The 22988-nt window shown below is 37.0% G+C and overlaps 1 protein-coding gene across 4 annotated transcripts in view; it reads left to right on the top strand.

The window, feature by feature from the left end:
• CDK6 (cyclin dependent kinase 6) overlaps window positions 1-22988 on the top strand; it is a 231248-nt gene that overhangs the window by 55044 nt on the left and 153216 nt on the right. For all 4 annotated transcript variants that reach the window (XM_004431342.3, XM_087420530.1, XM_004431343.3 and 1 more), the window contains exon 3: window positions 10103-10238. In XM_004431342.3, coding sequence (XP_004431399.1) covers window positions 10103-10238 — 136 coding nt within the window. The remainder of the gene's footprint in view (window positions 1-10102; window positions 10239-22988) is intronic.

Below are 22988 nucleotides of genomic sequence, written 5' to 3'. Positions count from 1 at the left end.
TGAAAATCACATACCTTCAATGAGACAGTAATGCATGCATATTGTTTTTTCTCCTAAAACAAAATTAAGACCTTGAGTTGTTAACATATTTCCTTTGTGTGTGTGTGTGTGAGCAAGATCAGCCCTGAGCTAACATTCCATGCCAATCTTCCTCTTTTTGCTGAGGAAGATTGGCCCTGGGCTAACATCCGTGCCCATCTTCCTCTACTTTATATGGGACGCCGCCACAGCGTGGCTTGACAAGCAGTGCGTCAGTGTGCGCCAGGGATCTGAACCTGAGAACCCCGGGCTGCCAAAGCCAAGTGCACGCACTTAACCGCTTTACAACACTGGGCCTGCCCCAACGTATTTCATTTTAAAAACTACCTTTTGAGAATTGATAATCAGGATTTTCTCATTAACTCAGTGGAGCAGATTGAAGAAAAAGTATATGAGTGATGGAAGGAAAAAAACTCAAAAGAAGCTTTTATAATTCTTGTTTTTAAAATGGTGATTTTTTTATCTGATTAACAATTGGTAAGTTCTCATTATAGAAAGTTCAAATAGGCAAATAGCAGAAAACACAATTCTGTAATCTCATTACCCAGAGATAGCTACTGTTAGCGTCTTGATTTACCTTTCTTCCATTTTGTTTACATATGTGGAATCATAGTATACATATTCTTTTGAAACCTGCCATTTTCTTTTAATGATATATTGTGAATGCCTTTCAATGTTGAATAAATATGGATCTTTATCATGATTTTAAGGACCACATAATATATATATATATGTGTGTATGTGTATATATATATGTGTGTGTGTATTATATGTACTTACTGTTGTGCATATATACATTGCCAGATTACTTTCCAGAAAAGATTTTTACCAATTTGTATTCCCACAGTGATGTGGGCCTATTTTCACAAACCCTCACAAATGCTGTGCCATTTTATCATTTAAAAATTTTTGTGACCCAATTTAAGGGGCTTAAATACTATATCATTGATGTTTTCATTTATGTTTCTTTAAGTTATTACTATAGTTTCACATTTTCTCAAAGGTTTATGGTCATTTATGTTTCCTTAAAAGAAACTGATTTCAGTGGTTGTTTTATTAGATAAGAACCTCATCATAAGTACCTAAGTGAATTTGTGCTGGGGTAAATTTACTGACCTAGTAAGGACGTGATTATGAAAGATTTTTGGCTTATGGTGTAGGTAGAATTTGGTTGGTTTTCTTCTAAGACCCAGCAGACAGTCTTCATCACAGATGGCTGCCTAGTTTTGGCTGATTCGTCGTTTTTCCTCAAGAGAGGCCCAAAGCTGGAGAACAGGGCTTTTACAGGTCAGAAATGGAAACAGAACTGAATGTTGAAAGTTGGCCAGAATGTTCCTGCACTCTTTCTGACTCCAGCCAGAGCTGTTCACTTTGCTTTCAAAAATATCATTTAACTCATATATTTTTGAGATCGGAATATCTTTTTCAAGCTCTGGTGAATTGAAGCATGACATTTTTCTAACTAGGCAAGGGAAGGACATAAGAGGGTCTAGGAGGTCAACAGTCTTCAGCTTTATTTTATTTCTCCTGTGAATTTCTGAACATTTATTTTTTCAGCCCAGCATGTAAAATATATAGTGGTATATCAAGCTTGTCAAAGACATTTGGGAATTGGCATTACCACAATACTTGTCAGCAGTATATCTCATTTGCCATACAGAGGTCTCTGCCCCAAATGCTATGCTACATACAGAAGTAGGATAGCACACTGGTTAGGAAATCAGACTCTGGAACCAGACAGCCTGAGTTTAGGTACCGTCTCTACCACTTACTGTCTCTGTGCCTTAGGCAAAGTACTAAACCTCTCTATGGCTATTTCTTTCCTCTTTTTGTTTTTAAACAGCTTTATTGAGGTATAATTTACATACCATCAAATTCACCGGTATAAGTATACAGTTCAGTGATTTTTAGTGTATTTACTGAATTATGCAACCATCACCATGATCTAATTTTAGAGCGTTTTATCACCCTAAAAAGAAACCCAGTACCCATTAGCAGTGGTTCTCCATTCCTTCCCCCTCCTACACCACCCCTATCCGTAGTAACCACTAATCTACTTTCTGCCTCTATGGATCTGCCTATTATGGATGTTTCATATAAAAGGGATCATACAATATGTGGCCTTTTGTGATTGATTCCTTTCACTTAGAATAATCTTTTCAAGATTTATCCATGTCATGGCATGCATCTGTACTTCATTCATTTTTATTACCAAATAATATTCCACTATATGGATATACCACATTCTGTTTATCCATTCATCAGTTGATGGACATTTGAGTTGTTTCTACTTTTTGGCTATTGTGAATGATGCTGTAGTGAACATTTATTTACATATGTCTGTTTTCTTCAACTATAAAATGAGCACCATCTCATAGAGTTGTTGTGAGGACTAAAAAAGTCAAAATATGTAGAAGTAGATAAGGAGCCAACTAACAAGTGTTAGTTAATAAATGTAATATATTATGTGTGAGTCCTCATTTAACCTCAGTTACAAGATTTGGCTTACTCAGAGTGCCATGTTTTCTTAATGACGTCTCTAAAGATCCTCTCTTTTACTTTGCTCCTAACTTTTCCATGAGTTATAGTTTTGAAAAGTTTAATTCATTCAGTAAACATTTGCTGAAAACCTACTGTGTGTTAGACATGCGCTGGGTGCCATGGAGACTTAAAAGAAAAGAATGAGCAAAAGCATAGAGAGGCACTTCCAGTTTAAGGCTGTCTTTAGTTTGCTCATCTGTAATCTCTGACCTGCCAGAAGGCTTTAGGACTTGGTGCCCCTGAACCCCACCCTCGCACCAAATGCCACAGGTTTTGGGGTCTCTTAATCCATTCTCTCTTGCCAGGCCCTTATTTTGACCAACATATCTATGCTTGTGAAGTGGCTGATGGAAGCTAACTGTTGTATAAGGAAAAGGCTAACACTAAGGTAACCGTGTCTGGGTGGAGACCTCAGCAGGTGAAAGATTAGTGTCTCCATCTTGCGCTGTATGTAGCTGGGGTTGGTGAATGGTGTTTATTCTCATCAAGATGTCATAGTCCCTAATTTTCTCAATTGGCAGCTTTCTTCTTTTGTAGAGTTGACTTTATTTTTTTTTTTTTGAACTTAGAAAACTATTTTATATTGGAACTGGACTCAGCAGAATTATCAACTCATCGTTGTCTAGCTGCCTGTGTTTTCTTTCTCTTGACTTTGGGGAGCCAGTGATCCGCATGGTGACTCAGGATTCACTTATTGAATATTTTGCTCTTGCTACTGTTTGCTACCCTGTAAGAGAACAAATATGTTTTTTATGATTTCCTCATTTGTTTTAGCTCTAAAGTAGTGTTTCCTTTTCCCCATAATAGCACGTAATTAGCATAACAGAGTGATGCTACTACCTCATTCTTCTCTCTGCCTTTCATTCAGATAAAGTGCATTAGCAGTTTGAAGAACTGTGTTTGACGATGTAAGAGTGCCTCTAGTGCTTGCTGTAGGGCTATGAAAGAAGTTTGAATTCTATTATTTAATGTCCATTTCAGGAATTCATCTTGAATATGAGCACAGCAGTATACAGGCATCCCATATACCCATTAAGACATCCCAGATAGCTTATTTGGGGCCTAGCTAGTAGTAAACCAGTTGTGTGCTATCATATGATAGCTGTTTCCATAGACACGAGTTTTACTATTCTATTTTAAATATTTACTCTAGTGCAAGTCACATCTTGTAAGCTTGCTCAGTTTGGGGGATTCCCATTTAATTTGTAAAACATTTTTTGGTTAATGAGTGCAAAGATATTAACTCATAGATCCACATTGCCAGGTGTATGTAGATAGAAGCTGAAACTAGATTAATAGAAACTCGAAAGATGAACTGGAAGAAGATGAACTATGAACTCTCTTATGAACATTCTGTTTAAGGCTATAAGGAATAAAGTGATTTAGTAAATCAAAGATGTTGACTTTGCATTCCCTTGTCAGATTATGATAGCCTTAAACTTAACAGTAGGAACACAAAGGGGTTTCCCTACTTGAAAGTTATTGTTGGTTTGACGTTACTGTGCGTTTCCACTTTTCAGCAATAGCTGGTGGGAGAGAGTTTGTTTCATTGAGGGTTTTAGGAGAACATACCTCTGAGCATTGGATTCGACCTCTAAATTAGTTAAACTGTGTATCTTTGTATTATTTTTAAATACTTCTCTTTGTCTCCTCTCTTCCTCTTACCCACTGAGTCGTTTCCTATTCTGGGTTCTGTATTCCTGTTTGCGATGGGCTTGTCTGTCTGTCTTCTTCCTTTCTCTACTTTTTCTCCGTAAATGTTTCTGCAGTCAGACCAGGAACCTCAAATAGGAATCCTGAGAGGAAGCTGTGTGGCTCCTTGGGAGAGAATAGGAGGAGCCCTTGGGGGCTCCTTAGTCTGCTCTGCTGCTGTTAATTACTTTTGCCCAGCGGATATGCTCATAGAGGAACCATTTAAGCTGGTGAATTGTCTCCCAGCAAGCTAGAACTGGTGCAGTCACCTAGAGGAAAGTACTACTGCTTATATGCTTGAGTTTAATTCATTTTTGTGTAATATGTAAGACATATTTGAGGTCAGATATTGGTGTTTCAAAATCATTTAATCGTTTCAAAATATTTACAGATATCTTAGTCAGGACTATTTTTTGTTGCAGGTAATAAAACCCCAACTCAAACTGGGTAAGCACAAAAGTGCCTGGTAAGCACTGTCTCACATAATAAATCCAGGGGTAGGTTGAGCACAAGTGGGTCCAATGCTTAAACAGTGTCACCCGGAATCTCTTGCCATCATCTCTCTCTTCTGGCTCCCTTCCCCGTCGGCTGCATTCCATGGTAGGCTCCTAAAGTGGTAGCAAAAATGGCCATCAGCAACTGCAGGCTTATATGTTGCCAGTTTCGTTAATTCCAGAATAAAGAGAGCTCTACTCTCCCAGAAGTTCTAGTAAAATTCCTGGGACCGATTCACATGGTCCTGCCCATCCCTGAATCAATCATTGTCACTCTGTTTGTTCAGGGTAGGTTATATACCCTCCTGTGCCCATGCCCTCAAAACCATATTGCCTGAGTATGGGGTAGGAATGGCCCCTCAACAAAAAATGAGGATATGGTTTCCAGAGGAGGTAACTGGTGTTGGAAAGGCAGACACCACAGATATCTACTGTAATAGGATGTGGAAGAATTTACTCTGTTGTGACATGTAAAGTTTCATGTAGTGTTTATAGAATTTATTTGGAATTAATACATAGCCATATATCATTTCTTATAGTATTTACATGTCAGTCTTCTCTCCCTCAACTAGATAGTAAAGCTCTTAAAGATAATACCTATCTTAGATCTGTTGAAATCTCTAAAACTGAGTACAGCGCCTGCACAGGGTAGATACTGATAAATGTTTATGGACACTGCTGAAATGGCAATTTATTTTCTAGCAGCGTGCTCATTATTGTTGGTGGCAAATATATCTGGAGTTACACCATTCACTGTTGGTTGAGAACAAGTGCACGCACAGTCCATATTTTTTTTTTTTTGTGAGACCAGCCCTGTGCTAACATCTGCCAATCCTCCTCTTTTTCTGCTGAGGAAGACCGGCCTTGGGCTAACATCCGTGCCCATCTTCCTCCACTTATATGGGATGCCGCCACAGCATGGCTTGCCAAGCAGTGCATTGGTGCGTGCCCAGGATCCCAACCGGCGAACCCCCGGCCGCCGCAGCGGAAGCGCGCGCACTTAACCGCTTGCGCCACCGGGCCGGCCCCCGCACAGTCCATATTTAGTGAACGAAAGGAGAACACCCTGGCCAGTATCCAGTAGCATAAGGCTAGTGGGATGTGTGAACATAAATTTCGTGGATGCAAGCTATAGCCACAGAATGTGCTTCGTGGACTATAGAGGAAGAGATTAGGGATAAAAAAAAATTTTTTTTCCTCAATTCCAAGACTGGCTATAGTTCGAATAAAATGTTGTTTAGTACCCTTAGGCGGCTGTGCTAGACGTCTCTCAGCCCTTGAACTGTTTGATGTCCAAACATTCAAGAGTATGAGAAAAAAATGACAGGAAAAATCCTCATAGAACTTCCTGTGACAGGTCAGAGTTTAATCACAGCAAATAATGCAGATTTCCCTTTTATTATAGCCACAATAGAAAGGCAGGGCTTGTGTTTACAAAGCATGTTGTTTGGGAGACCTTTGTAAATTGTAATCTTTGGAAATCCCAAACCTATTGGATGTAATCCCATCCATTAGATGAAGGCAACTTGCCTATGCAATAGATCTAGAATAGCAAGTTAAATGGAGAACGTGAACAGGAAGCAGTCATTAAGAATTACAATGGGTAGGATGCAGAGTTAATTCACGGAGATATTTTGTTATGAGATAATTACATCACTGGGACAGCTGGAAAGCTGAGTGCTGTGCTGGACCGCAGTGCTTGCTCTCTGCCCTGCAGCTGGGGGGTCAGGACAATAGAGACAGCGAGAGAACTTACTTTATGGGATAGTTAGGGGCTTGGCTAACTTAATTGTGAAATGATAACGACCTATCCGCCTTTTTTGGATTGCGTTTTGCACAGCTAAACCGGATTCATGGACTTGGTAAATGCTGAGAACCACTTTCCACTTCTACTTTTGAACATTCTCTTGGATCACGTTAAGCTAAGCTCTAATGGATAAATATTGAACAGTAGTTTTCATTTCCTCTAAAAGTCATCTGAGCTATTTTGTTCACGTTCAACACAATGTGATTATATTTCTCTTATGGAACTGCAGTCACGCAATCGTTGAAATGGTATTTTTGTCAATTTACTGAAGAGCAAAAAAAAAAAGTTTTAAGATGTTGGTCAACACAAGGAATCGTACAGTGGAAGTTATTTTCCAGTGTTTATGTTCAAATGTTCAGACCTGTCTGGCTCTTTTGTTTTGCAAGTGTAGGGGTTATAGGCAGCCCGGGCACATTCCTCATTGATTTCTATAAATATATTACGGATTGTTTACCTCCTGCCAAATACCAGGGGTTTCGCTTATTGTTTAGCTCAGTTGCTTTATGTGAGACTTATTTGTTACATTAAAGCGTCTATCTTCTCTTTATTGCCCACCACAGTGACTGTTATTTGGTTTGGGCTAATTCCAAAGGGAGTCATTGTAGACAAAAAAGCATCATAAATATTATGTTCTAAAATTCCTAAGATTAATATTTATAACTGTTGGTTCAAATGTATTTCCTCCCCATTATGACTAATATAACTTAATTTTTACTATGATGATGTTTACCAAACAATTAAGTGAGACAAAATTTCATATTTTAGTGTAGAGCAATATTTCCCAAAATGTCTTCTATGGAGTCCTGGGTCAAGAGGATGTTGATGGCCGGCATTGGAGCCCAAAAGAGGGGCATCCTGCAGGTCCTCCTAGGACTTGTACTTCCCCTGATGTCACTTGTGAATTTCTAAGGAGAATGTAATATGCTGTATTTCCCAAGTGAAATTAGTAATGGCATCTTTAAAAAAATAAGAATTATTATCTCCTTGAACCAGCATGAGCCGCTTCTACCTAACACCATTCTTTTTGTAGCCCAGGAGAGTATATAATTATATACATTAAAATTTATACAAGAATGTCCTACTCTGTGCACTGTCACACGTGTCTCTTTAAAATTCCACTTTTTAAAATTGCCAATTAAAATTAGTGGCTTTTCTCCAAGGCTCCTCACTTGGGGCAATCATCAGTGGCTTCAGTGAGATTGCCTTTGCACGTCTTGTGTCTGGAGTCCGCTTGCTGCAGGTGGCATCAGTGAGTCTTACTATTTTGAAGAGAGTGATGAACTTTGAGGAAAATAACTTGAGTGGGTTAGATGTTATTCTTAAATTGTGTCATCCAAAGAGTGTTTGAAAACGTTTTCGGTGAGATGAAGCAACACAGCATGCTGCCAGGGCTGTTAGGTAACTAACAACGGTTTGGGAGCAGCAGGTGACCCTTTGGTTCAGCAGTGTGTTATGATCATTTCATTCTCCAGCTATGTCCCTGTCAAAAATGTTTTTTTCTTGTGGAAATCACTAAAATGTCTTATATTGCAAACTGTAAGTGCAGTAAGAACTGGAATTACGAAAATCATTATTGACCCGAGGCAGTGACCAACAATGTGTTTTTTCGTTAAGGAAATGTATTAATTATAACGGAAGACATTGTTAAAGTAACGTTTAAGAAGCACAACTGTAATGGTGCAGTTCCCATGTTTGTATTTGATTTTAGTACATGGCATTTTTGGTTCATTGCTGTTGTATTTTATTACAAAAATAGAAGCAGCAGATATAAAGCAGCTTGGTGATTGTGGAACTCCTTTTTCTGCTTCAAAAGGAAGAAAAAAAGTGAAGCTGTCAAGTATATGGGTTTAATGGAAAAAAAAGAAGATGGTTCAAAGGAGCCTGTGAATAAATGGTAGTTACCTCAAATTACCAAATCAAAAGAGTTGTTTTGATAAAATTCCCAGGTGTCAAATCCATGCATGAGAGCAATCATAGTTTTCATAGTATGGCACTCATGTGATTTATGGCACTATCTTTAATAATCTAGTAATTAGAAGTTTTTACTTTATGAATAATCTTCTAGAATAAGTCACATTAGTGACATTAGAAGACTTTAGAATTTCAAAAAATTAAGTTTAGAAGTAGATGATATTTGGAAGTAGATAAAAGTGAGGAAGAAATTCAGTTGATCTTAATTGGTTTTAATGGAGTTGTAGAACTCACCCCAAACTGCCCATAATTAAAAAGTAGTTTGGATCTGGCTGTGAAGGACGTGTGGTTGTTGGTGTTGTTCACCCCACCAGATTTAACTTAATTATAGTGTTGTTTAGCTTCTTTTAAAGTTTAGTTTAGATTCACAGAGAAGTACCAAATGTTGTGGGACCCATTTAGCCCAGAAATGCAGCAGGGTGGTATGGTGAACCAGCTAAGCATTAAAAATTTAACAGAGGAAATATACAAAGTGGATAATTGAGAGTCAACCCCACATTTTAGTAATTGGGTTATATGCACATTATAGTTAGTTTCTTTGAAGGAAATGTTTATTCAGTTTTTAAAAATGAAAGAAAATAATGTGAATAGTATTTTATTAGCCTTTTCTTAGTATTTATAATACATTCTTGTCAAGAAGTTTATTTACAGCTTGTTTGTAGATGGTTTGTGTAATTCTTCAAACATTTGTTGAGCATCTCATGTGCCAGGTAGTGTGCTGTGTATGGTTGAAACTAAAGGAAAATGTGTCTTTGGGCTTGAAAATTCTTTTCACTACTGAAGGCTTTGTTGTTAAAACTGAAATTTTGAATTAGTTATAGGATTTTATGGAAGAAATTGGATTCACTCATCCAAACTTTGTTAATCTGTCTTTATCATTTAAGGTTGGTATAGTTTACCATTGCACTTTCAAACCTTCCCTCCCAAAAAATGTTAAAATTTCACAGTTTTGGTTAGCTTGATACTTGGAATTTTAAAACTAAGAATTTATGCCCTTTCCAGGGACATGATTTGATTCAACAGGATGAGAAGTCACTTTTAGAAATAAACCAAATTTCTCCATATTCCATTATACTTATTTTCACAAGCATGATTGTAACACCTTAAATTCCAAGAAAATCTTCATTGCAGAGTCCAACATCTGCAAAGAATGCTTAATTTGTCTCTTTAATAATTCTTGAAATGTGAGCTAAGAAGAACCGTATTTTTCTTAGACTGCAGTTTTTAAAACCATCTCCATCGGCAAGTTCTTCCTAAGTTCTTAACTGAGGAAACTCTCCAAGCAGATGTTCTCTCTCATGCTCCAGTTGTGTTGCTTTCTCTTTGCTACTGTGGGTTTTGTCACCACTTAACCAGGTGCTACTCTCCTGAACTTTCATATTCATATTAAAGTATCACATCCCATTAGGTATCCTTACATATTATCACGGAAATGATCAGCACTGGTTCATCTTTTTTTTCCCTATTATGTGATCAAATTGAGGGATGTGTATGAGACATACGGGTTACCTTTTTGCTTATTGCCACCTACTTAATATCTCTTTCTTTTTTCTTTTAGGTTGTTTGATGTGTGCACAGTGTCACGAACAGACAGAGAAACCAAACTAACATTAGTGTTTGAACATGTTGATCAAGACTTGACCACTTATTTGGATAAAGTTCCAGAGCCTGGAGTGCCCACTGAAACCATAAAGGTACAAGAATCGTCTTTCTGCCTGATCAAACAGTCACGCTATTGTAGTCTACTAAGCAGTGGCATTCCTTCCTTGTGAAAACTGCCACATTTAGAGCTTTTGGAACTTAATGTATAGTTAAATATATCTAACTAAGTGTAATGTTTTCAGAATGTGATATAGTCTGGTTCATTAATTTTAGGGCTCAGTAGAAAAACCCTTTAGTTCTAATACATATGAAAATTATCAAAAACTATTTTCTTGTACCTTATCTGGCCCTAACCTAAGAAAGTATAGTGTAGCTCAGTCTAATAGCTCAGTCTTTTTCCGATGGTTCACGAACTCTGAGGGATATGATCTGAAACATCATGCATGAGCACATTGAATATTATAATTGTATACTGGCTCCAGGGTATACCTACGCTATGTCAATCTGAAATACTGGTTGTTAGGCTCTTCTTTCTCCATTTTTTCTCTCATTCATAGAACATTTATAGGAAGCCTAAGTGCCAGGTACCACTCCAAGTTTTTGGGATTCAAAGATGACTTAAGACTCTTTAGAGGTCAGCAAGCTAGATACAGTGTATGACTAGAAGTCCTCTCTTCCTTTAAGTCTAATGGGAAAAGCTACTTGTCAAGTTTTGTTGATTGTACTTCTGTTCTGCTTAATTGGACTTCCCAGCAGATCTTTTAGATCTATGCACCTCACATGCAGGTCTTCAGGAAGACCCTTTTGTTTATGTGAATTAGGTGACTTCACAGAGTCCTTACCTTATCATTCATTGTTTAGAACTGAGTTATAGAATTCAGCATTATTTTAGATGGGAGTTCCTAAATGAAAATAGTTTATCTTCTGAACAGAGTAAGAAATGTCTTTTAGTGATGGTTAGGTCGTGTTCCGAGATACAGATAATTTAGAATTGGACATATTGAATGATTCATTCCTTTGGTTTTAGACTGTTAAAGGATTTGTGTTCTCCCACCTGGCTTTCATAAGAGAATATGATGCTCAGTAGTAGTCTCATTTCTTCTTGAGCAGTTTCAAGAACACAAGGCCCTTTAAATGTAGGTATTCCTAATTACCTCTTGTTGGTTCTCTTCTCTTCTCTCTCTGCACCCTCTTTCCTCTCAGATTCTTTTCCAATTCTGTGGCTTCAGTCTCTCCTTTATAAGTTTGTCCAAAACTCTATGTTTGGCACGCAGTGCAGGGCATAGCCCCTTTTCATGTACTCTCTTTTCTGGCCAAATTTTACTAATCCCCATTCTCTTAGTGTGTTTCATATTTTCCAACCTCTGTGGCCTCCTTCTCATGCCATTTCTTTTGCTCCCCATAACCTCACCAATAACTATCTGCCTAAATTTTTCCAGGCCCACCTCAGATATCATTTGATCACCTTTCCCAGCTGGATATAATCTCATTTGTCTTACAGCACTTGTTCTGCATATCTCTACCTCTTTATCACGTTTTCTACCTTTAAATTGTGATTATTTATGTCCATATCTTACCTTTTCATGAAGCTTTGTACCCTGACAGTCCCTACACAATGATTTATACACATAGGTACTCAATAAATAAGACATAGTGCCAACCTTTCTTCAGATATAATTATTTCAAAATTGTTTTTCAGTGACTTCCAACAGCTTAAACATATACTGTCAAAATAATGACCAGGTTCTTCTGATACAGTTCTAAGTTCAAAATTACCATTTTGGGGGGGTCATTTTTTTTTGAGCAGCGAGACAAGGTAACCATATATTTATATCATACATAGATAGTATACCACCTACATAGATCTTTTGAGCTTCACATTAAATTCTCCTAGGATGTTACAGGCTGCTGAGGGGAATTGTTTGCAAAAGTATCTGTGTAGTTAAAATGATTGATAAGCCAGAGTGGTGCCCTGTGCTAAGGCTTGATCAGGCAGGAGTAGAAATGAAGTGGGTTGGGGGGAATTCTCAAGGGTGGAGGAGTAAGCAGGGTAAGATGAGGAACAGGGAGAGAGATGGTCACCAAAGTGAGGTAAAGGAGAGACAGGAGTTGGGGAGTGGCTGAGCTGGGGATGATGGAGTCATGGTGCTTGTTACCAGGAGCTTTTGACAAGGTGATTTATTAAAAGTTAAAAGTATTTCTGAGGTTTCATCTGTCTCCAGGAAAAGGGAATATTACTTCATTCTGTGTTGAACAGGAGATTCTTCTTGATGCTGTTAAATTTCTTCAGCCATCAGTGGCAGCACCCCCAATGATCCTATAGGGACCAGATTGGCTGGTAGGGGTAGAGGTGGGGACGAGGGGTTCTGGTTATTTAAGGTTTGTGGTTCATGGTGTATTGATGTTTTCATAGTAAAATAAAACTATGGTCAACTGAAATATTGCAGGCAATTAATTTGATGTTAACGGTTAATTGAACATTTTTTGCTAACTTAAAGGCTAATCACGAAACCCTTTTTGTCTTCATCCTTAATTTTTTTTAAATTTTCTGAACTATTCTAATCCAGTTTTCTTCCTTATTAAATATAAGATTTTTTTAAATCATTTGAGTCTGATCCTTAAGGTCATTATTTAAAACATGAATAATAACTTAAAAGCATTACAAAACCATCAAATGTATAGTTTTAGGCTGAGTATATAATTGACCCAAATTTATTTTTAATAAACACTTATATCTTCTGTTTCTGTGATTGGCTTCTTTTTAAGAATTGATTTGCAGGATGAACATCTGCTAAGTAGGAGGTTCCGGCTAGTTGAGGTTCTGGTTAGTTGAATTTTTCAAGCATGCAGCCAGAGAACAGAAATATTTCATTGTTGTGTAGGCTCATTTATGAGTTGTCTCAGTAACTAGATCAAGAGAATATTGTTATTATGAACAACCTATTGGAAACACAGAATTGGATCCTTTATGTAGAATGTTTTGGTGTAATACGAGTTTTTCTGAATAAACTTGTGCAAATATTTATTGCATATTTGCAGGGAGAATTTTGTGCTGGGCGTTTTGGGGACACAAAACTGAATTAGTCATGAAGCTGCTCTCAAGAACCTTAGAATATAGGAGAAGAGATAAAGTACACACAGAAGCATGTGGTACACATTCGCTATGGTTATTTAAATAGTTTAGGGGATGTTTTCTAGTAAAAAAAAAAACAAAAACATTTATGAATAAGCACAATCTATAGCTGATTCTTTGCTTTATGGTATCAAAGTATTTTCTGAAGTGTTCTTCAAAATCATAGATATTAGTATTGACATTGCCTTGCATGTATCAGAACATGCCATGTTGCAAAATAATTATAAATATGTAAAATATTTTAACATGAAATAGATAGAAAATAGAAAATCAAGAAAAGACCTCATATAAGATCATTTAGGCTAAGGGAATTTTGTGACACTGTGACACTGATCACCTGTTAGGCTACTTAGATTCAGGATATTCAAGTGCATGTTCAGGACATAAATTGCGTTAGGTGGGCAGTACTTGGAAGAAACTGAGATGCTCCATGATCTCTGACTAGGTATTATAGGGGTAAAATCTTTTAGTTTAGTGCCATTTTTCATCAACGTATTTGTTAGAAAAAAGCCCATGATGGGCTTCTTTTCCCAGTTTACACAGATCACATAAAAAATTTTCAAATGCATTTAAATACCATTTGTTTTTAAAAAATAAAAAAGGCAGAAAACCACCCCTGAAGCCCTAAATATTTGTGAGGGTTGATAGTTGGGTGAACTCATTGGGGAAATCCTATAATTATTGCATGGGGTTCATGTCAGACTTTTAAAAAGTAGGTTAAGAGTATAGGCCTGAACTGAAAATTGTCATTGAGAGGCTCATGAGAATAAAATAAAATCATAGGTGATTCTTTCCAACATTTTTAAATACACCTTATTCTTAAAAAAAATAAGTAAACATATATATACATCTTATCCATACTTCATCTTGAGGTTTTCTTCACCTTCTTTAATCTCTTTTCTTGATGTCCTAAAGGACATCTATTTTTGTTGATGGTGACATTCAATTAAAGGAGACTGTTGACTGCTATACTGTGAAGTCAACAAATACTCAAATTTTTCCTCATAGGCTTATCATTGCCATATCTTGCTTTTCTCTTTCTAATTCAGAATGATATCTTTTGATCTACTTAATTATGGAGGAATTCAGTGCCATCTTTATTAATTTTTATTTGAGATTTGTTACTGTCTTCTCGGACTTACACACTTAAACTTATGAGGCAATAATTAACAACTTAATAATTGTCTTATTTTTTTCTTTTAGAGTTCATGGTAAATTTAGAGTATCTGGGCTTATATAGCCCACCTTTATGGGGGCTGTATGAGAAAAAAAGGGTTTCTAGATTGTTACTTTTTTTCTTTCATGCCTTTATCTGCTGCTCTCTGGTAAGGGATCAGAAAGAACTGTAAATAAAATCCCTCACCTTGTACCTTAGTAATTTGTAACTTTTACGCAGAAAAAGAACTATATGGCAGGATATGTATGGTGAGAGACTCCTATGTAAAATCTTCTGCTTTACAGGCTTTCAAAATGTAATGCCGTCTTTTACCGTGTTATTCATTTGTTACTTAGGCTTGCCTGTATAGTACATTATCTCTCCTAGTATGTGACCTGATTTCTCAGCTGTCTCATAAACTCTATGAGAACCCTAGTATCATTTTTTGGACATTCTATGCATGTAACATGTTTGATGAAATTGGCAATATAATTTCACAAGTAGAAATTTGAGGCACTGAAGGGTTACTCAGGAGATCAGTTGCCTCTCCAAAATAGGACAGGGTTCTTTTAGCTCGACACCATATGGCCTCTTTGGATGACTCAATCTTGGAATAAAAATTATACTTTATTTATGTATCTCTATGATAAGTGAATTCTATAGGGCTTGAGAGGGCCAAAAAAGCTCAAGGTTTCTGTGTCTGTATGGGTCATTTTCTCTATGAATTAGATTTCATTTTATCTTCAGTTGTATGTTTTTTTAGAGATTTCTGCTGGTTGTAATATTTTCACAAGGAGATAAAATATACTATTAGGTTTATTTTACAAAATCCAGACTTCAGAGACTGACACACACTCTTAATAGCACCTGTTTTCTGCCTCTGGGAAATATCTGTTTTCATGAATAATATCTGCTTGCAGTAAACAGTGGCTCTGGTGTCAGTATGGGATGCCCAGGGCTGATTCATCTTTCTCCATCTGACATAATGCGAAGTGACTGACTGGTCCCCTGTACTGCAGATGAGGAAAGTCTCCCAGAGCCTTCTCTCCTCTTACCCCTAAAGGAATCAAACCATGGGCCCTCTCAGGCTCCTGGTGGTCCCCACTTTGCCTGAATTATGAGCAGGTGATTTGTCTCATCTTTGCAGGACACAGAGCAAATTAACATGAAAATATCGCTTCTCAGAAAACAAGGCAGGCTTGAATGCCCTGTCGCTGCTGGTCATTAGCCATCTGCCACCGACACTCATACTCTGTTTATCACATTTGAAATTCAGAGCAGATGTTGCATAATAAGGTGATCCCCCAAACAAGGCAAGAAATTCAAAGAACAAATACTCCACAATAACGATAAGGATCCTGGAAGGAAATTTTTTTCAATCTAATATCATGGTTAGACTAATTGAATAGATCATGTTTTTTAAAACGCACACACGCACGCACACACGTCTCTCCTGGTGTTTAATGCAAGCTGCTTTTCATAGTAACATGGAATAATTTTATAAGAAAATGCACGTGTGAAAGATGCCTGAGAGGACTGTTTAATGAAATTAATTTTAATATGCAAGGTGGAATGTTGTAATAACACTAGTTTTGGTGCAAAGGACCTCAAAGGTCAGTCATGCCAGTGGTGATTTTTACTTTAAGCTGAGCCTTGACTTAAAGCAATTTGACTTAAAACAGTTCACTCCTATGTAGTACAGTTGGATCTTTCAGGGCTCGTTGCATGATGGTGTGGTTTCCCAGGCAGTTAATTTTCTTCTTGGTACTCAAGCTCATCCTATGTTCCCTATACCCTTTCCCTCTACTGCCTCCTCCCAGCAACTACCCCACCACCACCACTCTCACCACCCTCTTCCCCCACACTCGTAGCTTACCTAGGCTCTGCATAGCTCTGCCCCAGCTTCCTCTTCAGTCCCTGGCTTTTGGCTCTCTCCCCTGCGAGTCCTAAGGGTCTTTCATTTTAATTTCACTACCCTTCCACATTAACGTAGCAATTTGATAGGATTGGTTATTGTAATGTTTTACCAAATCAATTTGTGCACATTCTAGGCCTATAATGTCTTTTTAAAAGTGCATCATTCATAGTATATTAACTATTGTGCTTAGAGGCGTTCTATTTTTTAAAAAAACAGTCATCTGAACTTGCATCGGAATGTAACCTATATTATAGTTTTTCTCTTTGGAAAGTCAGCTTTTAATATAGTCTTTTTGACTCAGAAGAAATGTTTTCTCCACACAAACCACACCCTTACCCACACCCTTACCTCTGTATGTGCTCCCCGCACACATATACCCAGAATTTGGGGAGATTTTTTTTACAAGGAACCTCAGATATATCACTAAGCAAAAGTGAAGTGGCCAGTCTGAGAGTAGATAGAGGGTTAAATCAGAGTAGCGCCGGCAGTTGGCCATTTATTCCTAAAGGAGAGATGATTGGAAGGAAGTGAGTCAACTCTGAGTTACCCAAATTTAGGGGGAATGTAGAGTGTGTGAGCTGCAACTGTGGTAACTTTCAATGACTCAAGGACTTCTTCAGGGAGAACATTTTTAGATAGTCTAGATTTTGAGGACTCTCTCAGAAACAAATCCTTAAACAATTTCCCAAGCCCTTGTAAGCTGCTGAAAATACCAGGAGAAAGAGGATAGAATTATGCAAATATGTGATTATCTATAAGTATGTAATAAGCTATAAGAGAGTTATTTGGTGGTTTGTTTTATTTCCCTAATAGGAAATACGGGTTAAAAAAAAAAGCTAGTGTCTTTCTAAAGGTACTATAAGACCAACTCACTAAAATAAATACTAAGTAAAATAAGCAAATGACACTTTGATCAAGCTTAATAAGTTAATAACTTGGTAGGTTGGAATCTCTTTAGAAAATGCTTCCTCACCGTAGGCATTGAATCTATTTATAGAGCCCATTAAAAAGTTGCAGGCAGTGTATACCCAGTCTGTGTCACCATGGTGACAGAGAGCAGAGTGATTCTCTGCATAGAAGAGGGATATTCCTCACCTAAGTTTGGTGTGGGCCTAAGCTCCCTGGTTTCAGTCTCCTTTCTGGCTCTTTTCCTCTAAATGTTGGAACATCCAAGGCTTCACTCTCAGCCCTTTTCTCTTCCCTGTCTACATTTTCTGGCCAGGTGACGTCATTCAGTCCAGAATCTTCAGATATCATTTATTCTTCAGCATGACCTCTCCCTTTTGCTCTAAATGCATTATAGCCAACCAGCCATTTGAGATCTTATCACCAAAACATTGCCCGAAAATCCTCTCTCCAACTCAAATCTTCCCCACCTGCCCAGCTGTTTCAGCCTCAAACCTCAGCATCATTCTTGGTCTCTTGCCTTCCTTTACAATCTTCATCTAACGCATTAGCAAGTATTTTTGGTTTTATCCCTGAAAGATATCGCCAAACCAACTTCTTCTCAATGTCCGTGTTGCTGAAGCTCTAGTCCAACCCATCAACCAGCTTCTTAACTCAACATGCTGCTTCCACTCCTGCCGCTTTGTAGATCATCCTCTGCATAACAACCAGAGGGACCTTATCAAAACAAAGTATTACTCCCCTACTGAAAACGTTTCTCCAGTGGTTTCCTATGACATGTAGAATAAAATCAAAAGCCCTACATGATCTAGTGCTCTTCCTGCCTACCTCCCCCAAACTCTGATCCGCTTCCACCCTTCACCTGGGTCACTGTTCTCCAGTCACGCTTGCCTTCTTTCTGTTCTGCCAACATGCTTCCTGCTCAGAATGTGTGTACTTACTGTTCGTTCTGTTTGGAACGTTCCACACCTCTCGCTCCCAAGCCCCACAAGTAGGATGCCTATTTCTCATCATTCGAGTCTCGACTCATGTCATATCCTCACGATTCCTTCTCTGACCACCTCAGCTCAAGCTCCACATCTGGTTATGGTTTACCACATTGTCCTATTTTATTTTCTTCATAAAACTTAGCTGAAATTATCTCATTCATCTTTTTATGCTACCTGTTCTAAGAGCTTTGAAGTTAGGACTCTAGTTTATTGCAGTATCCCCAGTATTAACATACTGTCTCGAATATAGAGGACTCTCAGTAAACATGTGTTGGTCACTATACTAGGTGCTTACCTTATTAATACTCTCTGATTAACTCTGAAATGTAGACATCGATATTCCCATTGTACAAGTGAGGAAATTATAATTTTTCAAGGATAGATTTTATATGTACACACACACACATACACACACATATAACAGAAAAATAAGCTGGGAGTATGTCCTGTCTCCACACATCCACTTGGCTCTTTCACATTCATTTCTTTACGGTGGGCAGGGACACTGGGATTATCCATATTGTAACTAAGGATTTGCTTGGTTAGCTTGGTTTTGATATAGTCTAAAACCAATAACTGATCTCCAATAGAACTATAAGGCATTTTCTCCTTTAATATAGTACTGACTTAAATAAATTCCAGAAATTGCTCTCTTTCAGTGTCGGACTCTGTTAAAATATGTTTTATACTAACCGTGGGAAACCAAGTCCAATGAAGAGATTGATTGATGCTATGAATCTTAGACCCCATTCTCATTTCTCAGGGGTATATATCTAAAACACAATTTCGTAGTTACACATTTTTAAAAATTTGAAGATAACATTCCATACTTTCACCATTGTATGCAAAGTTCTTCCCCATCCCCACCATGAGAAGTAGCAGCTTCAAAGAGTTAAGTTACTTTTTAAAATCTAGTTGAAAATCCTGTATTTATTCATTTGGATTTTTATCACTTATCCAGAAATTTCAGATACCCGTATGTATTGTTGAGTTTGGAAGTTAAGAAAGCACCATTCTACTAGAGCAATTGCTAACAATTTGTAATCACTAAATTTTAAATTAACGAAAGACATATAGAGAAGATATCCATCAGTTTTCTAAGATAGTATCTTATTCCTCATTCCTAAGCAAGGTGGAAGAAATTAAACAATGCTTTCATTGCAGTTAAAATCATTGTTGGTTCTAGTAAATATTTGTTGAATGAATAAGTGCTTTCACAAACAGTTGTGTAATGAAGCCTTGAAAACTCCATGATGGCAGTTATGAGAATCAAATATCCCAGCCTGTGAAATATTGTTGCAATTACTCTCATTCTCTTCTTCCTCATTATCACTCTCAAAGAGCAAAATTCTCCAAAAAGATTGACTCCAATGGAAAATCAGGAGAGTTTGACCTGAATTTGGATTCATATATCTAAATCAGGGCCTTGATGTCAAGCATCTGGACAGTGTGACACTTGAAGTCTTAGGAAGTAAAAGAGAATTCCTTGAATATTAGAAATGACCAAGTATAAATCTAATCTCTAAAACCTCTGGCTACTGCCATACAATGGTAAGCTTAATTTGGATGCCTGGAAAATAGACTAAACCCAACAAATTTTGCAGAAATAAGTTACCATCTAATAAAGGGTTGATGAAGTTAGGTAAACATAATGTTTTGTGTTTCTCCAAGTGTGGTCATCTGCATAACCACCACCTGGGGTGCTCTTGTAAAACGACAGCCTTGCCCTAACCCTAACCGATTCCCCATTCCCAAACATAGTCTCAGGAGGGAGTTTCCAAGAAGTACCCTCTGATGATGCTTATAGACACTACAGTTTAAGAAATACTCTCCTACAGTTTGACACAAGACACAGCTGGGAAATGGAAAACATCTCCCTTACATTCTGAGATGACTCAACCCTCTGGAATATTTGCTTGGGTGTGCATAGGTAACCCCAGCCATTCAGAATCTAAGCCCAGGTGAGTCAAGCGTGGCATTTTAACCAAAGTCGCCCATATAGTATATGATACTTGTTTAAAAGCACTGAAGTTTTATTCCTTAAGATGTTCTATTGGAAAATGCTAACTCATTAATATGAATTAAAGAGAAGACACTTAAGAATATGAGAATTCTACTTAGAAATTCTTAAGCCACCCAGAAATCTATTCTTTAAAAAAAAGTGTTCATGACACATCATGATTTGACCTTTGAAAAATGCTTTTTGTTTCATTTCACTTATGTTTTCACAGTTCTCTGTGGTCCTAATTAGTAAACCATTACCAGACTTGCAAGTGTAACTGGTCAGAATTCCTAACCCTGTTTTATTGGTGAGGAACCAAAACCATATGAAACGTAAGTGGATCATAGTCGTAGATTTTTAGCGCTGACACCAAGATGGCCAAACATAGTATTCAGGTACTCCCTTTGAGGCTCATGTATTAGAAGCCCTGAGTGCTTATAATTTCTTCCACTTGTGGTTCTAAGCCTTTAACAAATATAAGCTAGTAGCTTTGTTGATTTTTATATTTACCATTGCTCTCTGCTTTCCCTGACCATACTTGTTCATTTTTCCTTTCTTGGACAAAAGCAAAGAAATAGTTATCATTCTACTCTAGTATAGTCACACCACTTTTAGATTGGAAAGCTAAAATAGAACATAGCAGGGAATTGAGGACCACAAGGCATAGGAAGTTTCACTATGAATTAAGTTTAGGAACTGCAACATTAAAGGTTAAGGCTATTGAGCAATCAAATACTGATTGACCTGGAAACAGATATCCTCAATTGAAGATGTTCTATGAAATATTTAGTATGGAATGAATACTTGACGTGCTCCTTGTTGACATTTTAATTTCACTAATATATCACATTTTATTGTTCAAATCTGGAACTGAGAAATTCACCATCACCCATAGCTAAAGACCTGAAGTATTTGCTGAGACAAAAATGGTATAAAGGCTGCAGGTGAGGGCCCTGCTTCCCTCTGCCCCCTCCCTCTATGAAAATATATTCCAGGTCAGGAGGATGGGAGTACAAGAAGAGGGAAGAAATTGATTGGTGGTAACGAGGGGAATTGATTGAATGGATCCCAGGAAAAAGAGAATAGATTTATGTATCCTCCATAAACCCCAAAAAAGTAGCTTTTTTTAAAAAAGCACATGATTATGCTGAGTGTAACTATCTGAAACATATTACTAACTCTTGTTCCCCCATTATGATTACTTTAATCATAGCAATTTATCTTGTAAACCTGAAGTCCTTTACTATTTGAACCAGATATTAAAGATGGATTGAGTCATGTCTTCAGTACAAAACTATATGAATCAAAATAAATGACATCTAAGGACATAAATATTGGTTAAGTTTTATCTTTGACATCATCTCTTCGAAATGTTGCCGCTATACTAACAGTCTTTGATATGCATCTCATTGTTGCTGTAAGATCTCGATAAAAACCCTTAGGAACTGGGAAGCAAGTAAAATATAAATTACATTAGAACGAATTAAGAAAAGAGTTGTATTTTGGTGTCCTCCCAAGTGGAGAGATTTATGAAAGCATCACACACCAAGAGAAAGGACTTCTTTCCTTTTCTGTTTCAACTCCACCATCGCTTTCACCACCACAATTTCACAGGACTTCTTACTTTATTTATCACCAAGTTCCATAATTAACATATGGTTCATGTTATTGATTTCTCAGGTTTCAAAGTAAAATAAATTGAGCTTTCTTCCACATTTAGAATATACAGTTTTTTTAAGGAACTCTAAACAAAGACACGCATTATTTGTAAGTTAGAGAGCAGCTGCCAGAAAACAGAAAATTAGGAATGGAGTCATGGGTGAAAGAATGGAGATACTGTTCAGAGGTAACCCTTTGTACAGCAGGAAATTTTCCTTAGAAAAGAGACAGCTGAGTTTGCTTGTAAATTTTGCTAGAAACAGGCCTGATTTAGTAACATTTAGTGCTGGTTAGGAGGCTGAAGACAGCATTTCAGCCTTGGATACCAAGCAAGTGCTCTCTTTTATGGTTTTTTATAAAGTCTAAGCAGTTTGTAGTTTTAAAAGGTATATGTGAATGGGAGGGGATTGCTGTTAATCTTTTTAATGAATAGAATAATATATAGGCAACTATCAGATCTGAGAGTAGTAAAGAGTTTTCTAAGCATAGAACAGTAAAAGTTATTACAAAGGAAGCAATTCATAGATTAGACTAAAAGTTTTTAACTTAAAATATTATAGATAAAACTAAAAGGCAAATAAAATATTTGCAAAAAAATAAAGCAGAGGTTTAATATCCTTAACATATAAAAAGCTCTTACAAACCAATAAGAAAAAGAAAATTACCTAATTTAGCTATGGATAAAGAACATGAATAAATTCACAAAGAAATACATATACACAGAATGGCTGGTAGATAGGCAGGAGAAATATTCAACCTCACAAATAATCAGAGAAATGCACATTAAAAATCAGAATGTACCATGATAGGAGATGATTAAATAAATTATGAAAAGTCATTTAACAGAATGATTTTTCAAAAAAATTCATTTTTCAAGACTAATTGCCTGAAGAAAGATGATATTCAAATTATATATATATATATATATATATATATAAAGTATGATCCCAATTTTGAAATATATTTCAAATACATGTATTGAAAACTAGAAGGAAATATACTAAAATACTAAGTGTGTATCTCTGTTGAAGTATTATGGGTTGTTTATATTTATGGTCTAAAATGAGCATGTACTGCTA

The sequence above is a fragment of the Ceratotherium simum genome, chromosome 1 (assembly GCF_057802395.1).
Source record: "Ceratotherium simum simum isolate JZ-2026a chromosome 1, ASM5780239v1, whole genome shotgun sequence".
Taxonomy (NCBI): domain Eukaryota; kingdom Metazoa; phylum Chordata; class Mammalia; order Perissodactyla; family Rhinocerotidae; genus Ceratotherium; species Ceratotherium simum.
The sequence above is the reverse complement of the archived record's forward strand: the minus strand, read 5'-3'. Positions and strand labels throughout refer to the sequence as shown.